The sequence below is a fragment of the Ylistrum balloti genome, unplaced genomic scaffold, assembly GCF_031769215.1.
Source record: "Ylistrum balloti isolate Yb309-2 unplaced genomic scaffold, AGI_CSIRO_Ybal_v1 Utg369992, whole genome shotgun sequence".
In the NCBI taxonomy this organism is placed as follows: Eukaryota; Metazoa; Mollusca; class Bivalvia; order Pectinida; family Pectinidae; genus Ylistrum; species Ylistrum balloti.
The window spans coordinates 386,415-395,420 of record NW_026782074.1 but is presented as its reverse complement, the minus strand read 5'-3'; the positions used below and the strand labels follow the sequence as shown (position 1 = coordinate 395,420).

The 9,006-nt window shown below is 34.3% G+C and overlaps 1 protein-coding gene across 1 annotated transcript; it reads left to right on the top strand.

Annotated features, from left to right (window-relative positions):
- The first annotated feature begins 1,269 nt into the window (after positions 1 to 1,269).
- On the top strand, positions 1,270 to 7,495 carry LOC132547993 (serine protease inhibitor dipetalogastin-like). Its single transcript, XM_060211807.1, has 8 exons — positions 1,270 to 1,312; positions 1,909 to 1,996; positions 2,664 to 2,795; positions 3,236 to 3,367; positions 3,808 to 3,939; positions 4,378 to 4,509; positions 5,928 to 6,059; positions 7,411 to 7,495. Exons 1-8 carry the CDS (start codon positions 1,270 to 1,272, stop codon positions 7,460 to 7,462), a joined length of 843 nt encoding a protein of 280 aa, XP_060067790.1. The 3' UTR covers positions 7,463 to 7,495.
- Positions 7,496 to 9,006: the final 1,511 nt, after the last annotated feature.

Here is a 9,006-nt window from a genome sequence, read left to right as displayed (position 1 = left end):
ATGATTTAAACTTTGTATGAAATTGTAAGTACTACGATATTTCAACTCTGTATGAAGTTGTAAATACTACGTTATATTAAGAGAATCATTTTGATAATTCAATTGATTTGACGCCACAGATGGCTCTACGCGATAATATGCCATGATCAATACAGAATATGTAGATAAAAGTAGATTGTTCCGTGAAACTGATTTATTACGAGTAACTGAATCACCTCCTACTTGATAACAAAGCTATATCTGTAAGTAGACAATTTTTGTTACAATATAAAATACATTAATTATTGAGCAGATAATTGTAGATTGCGAAAATAATTCGTTTATGCTAAGTTTGTCTTAATATCAGGAAAGCAATTGTTTTACTATAATTTGCACCTGTTTTAGGTATATTTTTATATTGTTACACGTAACTGACACAGTGATTAATGATGCGAGTCTCAAAATATTGTCCAAATATAAAATATCATTTTATTTATCACATATTCTCCAGAGAAAATGTTTTCAAACATCAACAATATTCCTACACTTTATACATAGCATTATGTCCTCCATTTAGCCACATGAATATGATCAATGTGTTCTGTCATGTGACGCCAAGTGAGATATGTAGCTGTCACTATCTACGTGACATCCGGGAAGGAGGAGTTTATAAAACCGTCTCACTATCTTACAGCTCAGGTGCATCAGGATTCCCGAAGATAACGAATCAGAATGAGGAACTTTCTTTACTTACAAGGATTTCTTTTGATAGTCGCATGCTATCTTGTAACCGAAGGTGAAGCAATTCGTAAGTATTATAGTGAGAAAGTGATATTACACGAGGATGAAGCCAGAGGTAAGTAATATTACATAAGGATGAAGCTAGAGGTAAGTAATATTACACGAGGATGAAGTCAAAGGTAGGTGATATTACACAAGGTTGGGGCTAGAGATGAGTAATATTACACGAGGATGAAGTCAAAGGTAAGTGATATTACACAAGGTTGAGGCTAGAGGTAAGTAATATTACACGAGGATGAAGTCAAAGGTAAGTGATATTACACAAGGTTGAGGCTAGAGGTAAGTAATATTACACGAGGATGAAGTCAAAGGTAAGTAATATTACACTAGGATGAAGCTAGAGGTAAGCAATATTACACAAGGATGAAGCTAGAAGTAGGTATATTACACGAGGATGAAGCTAGAGGTAGGTAATATTACACAAGGATGAAGTTAGAAGTAGGTATATTACACGAGGATGAAGCTAGAGGTAGGTAATATTACACGAGGATGAAGCTAGAAGTAGGTATATTACACGAGGATGAAGCTAGAGGTAAGTAATATTACACTAGGATGGAGCTAGAGGTAAGCAATATTACACAAGGATGAAGCTAGAAGTAGGTATATTACACGAGGATGAAGCTAGAGGTAGGTAATATTACACCAGGGAGAAGCTAAAGGTAAGTAATATTACACAAGGATGAAGTCCTTGGTGGATTGTTTCGTCATTTTAAGACACGTCTTTGATGTAAGGCTGTCATACACGAGGATGTTGTACAACGCGAGTAGTCGATATAAATGCTGAATTATCAAACAGGAAGCCCTTGGAAACCAGCACGACAATAACACCACTGTTAGTGACTGCGAAATGATTAATTTACTAAACCATATATAGGACTGTACACAACGATAAACAAACTGTCACAGTTGTGCCCTGTGTTATTGTATTTCTGTTTTACCAGAATATAATCCTGGTGTAATTGTAACATTGCTACAGGCACTAGAACTAGAAATACACGCAAAACATTAAGTATAACCAACAGATCTATTCGCTTCACTTCAAAGATGCAATAAGACGTAAAATCTCACCGGACATGGTTTACATTACTATGATTTTTCCGTGTATAATGGAATATTATTTTATTACAGACAGGAGACGGCGTTGTAGCACACAAAGTGGACGAGTGTGTGGTGTAGACGGTCGCACATATAGCAGCACATGTGTTGCTAATCGCAGGTACGCACGTTGTTGATCTCGAAAAGTGTAACATATATCCCGATTCTAGGGAGTGCATGGACCACAGAAACATGAACGCATTTTTGATCGCTTAATTTCTTTCTGAATATGTGCTTTCTTTTAATCTAAAATACTTTTTAACGATCAATAATTTTAACATGCATACGCTATTTTATATTAACATAGAAATCAAGCTATGCTTAGAAATATTTAAATGTTTTCATATATCAACCGCAGAGAACTGTTATCAACGTACGTAGCACCAAAAGAATTTGCACGTTGAAGAATTATTCCTATTTTGAAGATAGTTTAGTAATGCCACCTAGGCAGATGTTTCACTGATATGCACAACATATGCTTGAGATGAAAATATAGTCATGGTTACATCCTTTATCATTGAAATGCCAATTAAGTTCTGGATGTATAATAAATATGTTATTTTCTTATTATATTCTATTGACAAACAGTATCTTAGAATGGTTTTAACACAAATCTACTCTTACCTTTTTATTTTTTCATGCCTTTTGTGGTACATTAGGAAACAGACTACAGAAACAATCTGAACGGTTTTGTAGATAATACTCAAAAAAATAGTTGTACATTTTCGAGTGATTGATCTTTCTTCGGGCGGAACGAAAATCAATAACGCAATAATTCTGTTTTACAGGAAAATCGACATTGCTTGTAAAGGTCAATGTCCCTGTGAGATCGACCGGCGGTGCTATTGTACCAGGGAATACAAGCCAGTCTGTGGGTTAGACGGCAAAACCTACGGAAACCAGTGTGAAGCGAAATGCGCGTAAGCACCTTCGAGTAGACACACCATCTAGTATATAGAACGATGACTTTCCAAAAGCTGGATTTCAGCATTTATTATTATCTTTGAATGGAAGAACTTGTCTGCTCCTGACCCCTAAAGTAATGACTCGAGGTCTTCCGTTATAAATGTCGCTTATGGTGTGCACCTTAATTAGAAAAGTGTCCGAAGGGAAAAAGAGTCAATGTAAAGAGAACATAGAATACCGAAAGAACACGGGTGAAATGTATAATTCATTAGCAATGATCACGAGCAAATGCGTTTTAAGTACGTCCATTCTTTGTTTTAGCGTAATTGTTGAAATAATCTGAACGGTTTTGTAGATAATACTCAAAAAAAAAAAAAATAGTTGTACATTTTCGAGTGATTGATCTTTCTTCGGGTGGAACGAAAATCAATAATGCAATAATTCTGTTTTACAGGAAAATCGACATTGCTTGTAAAGGTCAATGTCCCTGTGAGATCGACCGGCGGTGCTATTGTACCAGGGAATACAAGCCAGTCTGTGGGTTAGACGGCAAAACCTACGGAAACCAGTGTGAAGCGAAATGCGCGTAAGCACCTTCGAGTAGACACACCATCTAGTATATAGAACGATGACTTTCCAAAAGCTGGATTTCAGCATTTATTATTATCTTTGAACGGAAGAACTTGTCTGCTCCTGACCCCTAAAGTAATGACTCGAGGTCTTCCGTTATAAATGTCGCTTATGGTGTGCACCTTAATTAGATAAGTGTCCGAAGGGAAAAAGAGTCAATGTAAAGAGAACATAGAATACCGAAAGAACACGGGTGAAATGTATAATTCATTAGCAATGATCACGAGCAAATGCGTTTTAAGTACGTCCATTATTTGTTTTAGCGTAATTGTTGAAATAATCTGAACGGTTTTGTAGATAATACTCAAAAAAAAAAAAAATAGTTGTACATTTTCGAGTGATTGATCTTTCTTCGGGTGGAACGAAAATCAATAATGCAATAATTCTGTTTTACAGGAAAATCGACATTGCTTGTAAAGGTCAATGTCCCTGTGAGATCGACCGGCGGTGCTATTGTACCAGGGAATACAAGCCAGTCTGTGGGTTAGACGGCAAAACCTACGGAAACCAGTGTGAAGCGAAATGCGCGTAAGCACCTTCGAGTAGACACACCATCTAGTATATAGAACGATGACTTTCCAAAAGCTGGATTTCAGCATTTATTATTGTCTTTGAATGGAAGAACTTGTCTGCTCCTGACCCCTAAAGTAATGACTCGAGGTCTTCCGTTATAAATGTCGCTTATGGTGTGCACCTTAATTAGAAAAGTGTCCGAAGGGAAAAAGAGTCAATGTAAAGAGAACATAGAATACCGAAAGAACACGGGTGAAATGAATAATTCATTAGCAATGATCATGAGCAAATGCGTTTTAAGTACGTCCATTCTTTGTTTTAGCGTAATTGTTGAAATAATCTGAACGGTTTTGTAGATAATACTCAAAAAAAAAAAATAGTTGTACATTTTCGAGTAATTGATCTTTCTTCAGGTGGAACGAAAATCAATAATGCAATAATTCTGTTTTACAGGAAAATCGACATTGCTTGTAAAGGTCGATGTCCCTGTGAGATCGACCGGCGGTGCTATTGTACCAAGGAATACAAGCCAGTCTGTGGGTTAGACGGCAAAACCTACGGAAACCAGTGTGAAGCGAAATGCGCGTAAGCACCTTCGAGTAGACACACCATCTAGTATATAGAACGATGACTTTCCAAAAGCTGGATTTCAGCATTTATTATTATCTTTGAACAGAAGAACTTGTCTGCTCCTGACCCCTAAAGTAATGACTCGAGGTCTTCCGTTATAAATGTCGCTTATGGTGTGCACCTTAATTAGATAAGTGTCCGAAGGGAAAAAGAGTCAATGTAAAGAGAACATAAAATACCGAAAGAACACGGGTGAAATGTATAATTCATTAGCAATGATCACGAGCAAATGCATTTTAAGTACGTCCATTCTTTGTTTTAGCGTAATTATTGAAATTATAACTCTACTGGAATAAGAACAATATTTGCTTTTACTGGAAGTTTGTGTATTGAACAAGATACAAAATAGAAGAAAAGATATTTAACGTCTCATATAGTAACAAAAACTCTAAGGTTCACTAGTCCCATAATCGGGTTTTTATGATTGAATATATCTAATTCAATCAAAGATATGTTCATGTTGATTTTCTGATACATTTTACATAATTGTTCTTCTCTAACAATAAAGGATGTCTATAGGTTATTGAACCTAACATGTGTAGTTACACAGAGTAAATAAAATTAACAAAATAATGTGCCTATCTCCCTGATGCAAATATCACATACCTAAGTATGATACCTGCTTCGCAAACTATGAGAATTTAGAGCCTGTCCCCGATATCATGATCTGTGCGATTCATGAAAACTAATAACTGTTATGTTTACCACAAAGGGTTTGGATAAATGACTGAGTAAGTTTTGTAGTCACCGTCAGAACAGCATCAGAAACATTTTATGTCCTTTATCGATATTGAGTTTGATTATTTAGATGTTCTGGAGCATGCCTAACGATTTAGTTGTTATACATCATCCTAGTAAATTACTTGTACGTTGTGCTGTTATGGTCATACTTCCGCCTCGTTTTAGTTCATTTTGTGTTTTAATTATGATTTTGATGAATCATTGGTGTTCTTAAACATTTGTTTGCTTTGGTCGCCATACGTTCATGATTGGGGTATATTATGAATGAAAGGCACTTATGTCATTGAAAAGTACATTGATTATAAAACAACAAACTAACAATATTCCATGTTACATTGTAGTGCATGCGAATATCATAGCTATGGACAGGGGTGCACTCATTGGAAGAATAAGCACCTTCGTGTTGTCATAATTCCAATAATCACATACATAAATGATGATGATGAAAACAACTTAGCGTAAATCAAATATCTTTAAATAAGGTATATTTTAAGAGCTAAATTACCGATTACAGGGGAATTTTGCTAAATCATAATGACTTTATAGGGTCAATAAAAGTTCAACTAACCATTTACTATCTAATGTAATTCTCCGAATTTCCTTGTAATATCATTTTAATTTTCTTTTCAAAGGAATACGAGAGTGGCTTGTCAAGGAGAATGTCCGTGTCATAAAAAAACAAAATGTGCATGTCCAAAGATTCTGAGACCTGTATGCGGACAGGACGGACAAACATACCCCAACAGATGTGAAGCAACATGCAGGTGAGTAAACAACAATTTTTGTAATTTGGAAGTCAACGTTTGTTCAAGTTGTTCAGGTACACTAATATGAAAAGGATGTTGCGATGCTATTGCACATGGATAATGAAAAGAACGTACAAAAGACACGTTAGAGAACAGCATCTTTCAAATTAAGTTCTAGATACAAATTAAACCCAATAAAACATGGGTGCATTATTCCCATAATCGGGTTTTTATGATTGAATATATCTAATTCAATCAAAGATATGTTCATGTTGATTTTCTGATACATGTCAATTAGAACAAGTCTTCTAGAGGAAGGACAGTAACACTTGGGTTATCAGAAATCCACAAAAACGAAGAGTCGCTTTTGATTAAAATTAAGAACTAGATAGAGAAAAACCAAATAATCGAGCTGACATCATCATATAATCCCTTCGGCTTTCTAAGACTCGTCGGTCGTTTTATGGGTTTAAAAATGGAAATTATGAGGCGAAAGAGGGGGAACTAAGTACAACAGTAGCAGTCATTCTCAGTAATCTCATTTTTTGTTTTATAAAAGAGCAATATCTGCTGCACTCAGAAATTGAAACTATGGTTCGTTGGTGTTTGCAATTTCAGGAAAACAGGCTTCAGTTGTCGAGGCAGATGTCCATTTGATACTCAATGCATGTGTCACTTTATCCTAAAGCCACTTTGTGGAGTTAATGGGAAAACATTCCCTAATTTGTGCAGCGCTCGATACAAATGGGTTATCTAATGACTCTCATGTTTCCAGCAATATAATTATCGTAAATCAGTTTGAAAGTCATTCGAAGTTGTTACATCACGGTTTAAGATGTCACATAGTAAAATATCAGGATATATGAAAAGGTAGAATATATCAATGTATAATGTTCGATATTCAAACCGTATACTGTAGTCTTATGCAACTGACGAATTGTTGCAGATATGATACAGTGTTTTTCATGTTCTATATTGTTTTCTGTAGGATTTTGATTTTTTACGTTACGATCAATAATTCTCAATAATATAGTGTGTCATAAAAAACGTTTACAATTAATTTAGTTAAATATTCTTTTTTTACATTGAATTGCATAGGCCTACCAATAATTATTCGTTCGGTATATGGACATTGCTAGCCATGGTTGTATCGAGATATATGTAGTACGTTTCATGCTTTGATTTTTTTTCAAACCGTCTGTACTGGAAATATCTTATTATTTATCTTCAATGCACTGCTCATTCTTAACGTTACGCATCCTTTTCTATGAGAAAAAAAGTTTTGCATTTTTATTTAGACTATCGTGTGAATTTTTATGCCGGCTGTTTTTTCGCACGTTTTCTTAATGTTATTTTTCATGTACTTCAGGGGTGTGCGTGTTGGTTGCGATGGGCGCTGTCCGTGTCAATATAGGGGATGAAGGAATATTTGAGGTGAGACAACCTTCCCCAACAAAAGAAGAGGATCATTGCCAGATCGGGAATACATGAGATTAATTTTCCGTTCTTCTAACTAAATTATTGTGTAAAACGAAAGCAATTACTATATTTTACCCGTCCTGCTTTTCCATACATTAAAATCAGTCTCTATTTGTATTCAGTATCAGTAATATCTATGCTCTATATGATTATATTATCAGCAAACTTAATTAAAACACAAACATAAGAAAACACCGTCTAATATGTCTGCCGAGAAGAATTTTATTGAAAAAAAAACAATGATCGTATCTGTTCGTTTAGTGGACAGGAAATAAATCGATATTTAACCCAACTGTGCTCAGTATCTCAATATCTTAGATAGATGCATATGTTATAAAAAATATTTTGTGACAATATCCACAATATGACAATGTTTTGCAGACATATTCGAATTGGCCAAATATGTAGCATTTATGCGATAACTTGAACACACAAACGTCGTTTTTGTCAGACCCATGTGATGGTTTTGAGAGTTATATGATAACGTTTTTGAGTTCTGCAAATATTTATACTTATTAAAATTCCATGTAAATTAGTTTCATGTCATCATTAAGTTATTCTGTTGATTGTATTTATATGTTATAATCAATTTGTAATGTGCATTATTTTCAAGAAAATACCCTCCCACCACCAACCCCATTATTGTAACTGTGTCAAAGAAATCCCGAGTGAAAACGTCCACCTGTTATATGGCTTTCTACTGCACTTTGTCTGTCTTTTAAATATTTCATGTTACAATAAATCTTAACATTAACATACGATTTGAATTTTTGTTATATCTATAACATACAAATCTAACTATGTAACATGGCCATACTTTGAAATCACAGATAAAACTTGAAGTGTCTTTGGGGTTGAACCTTTAATGGGCTGCTATGTACATTTATAGAACCGGTATTAGGACAACATGTTGAATATTTAGATACATGCATATATATTTCTACCACAATAGAAGGTGTTATTTAACTCCCAAATTATCTTTGCATGTAACATTTAACTTGTTGTATAAAAATACATGTTATACCACATGTTACTTACATATGTACATGTAATTTATAAAGTACTTGTGTCATAATGAAGGATGCAGATTGCTTCGAAAATTTGACATGGGTACATATACACAGTCCAAGTAATTTGTTTTTACGAAAATTACATATGGCCAAAAAAAGAACCGACTGATTGCTGAATCCAAAATTATACTTCTGAAAATATATTTAATGATTTAGAACGTTATCACGATAATTTGATGCCCCAAGGAGGAAATATGGTTTCAGATTTATTATTAAGTGAAGCAAGTCAAGGAAATGCATAAAATGTTCTGAAATAACTATTTTGAATACACAAATATATATATATTATCTTTAATGGAACATATAGTAAATCTGCTATTTAGTAAGTTCATGTTTCCTAAATAATATGAATGGTAACATGTTTTATAATCTTAATATAATTACGTGATACAAAACATGAAATGCGTCAACAACAT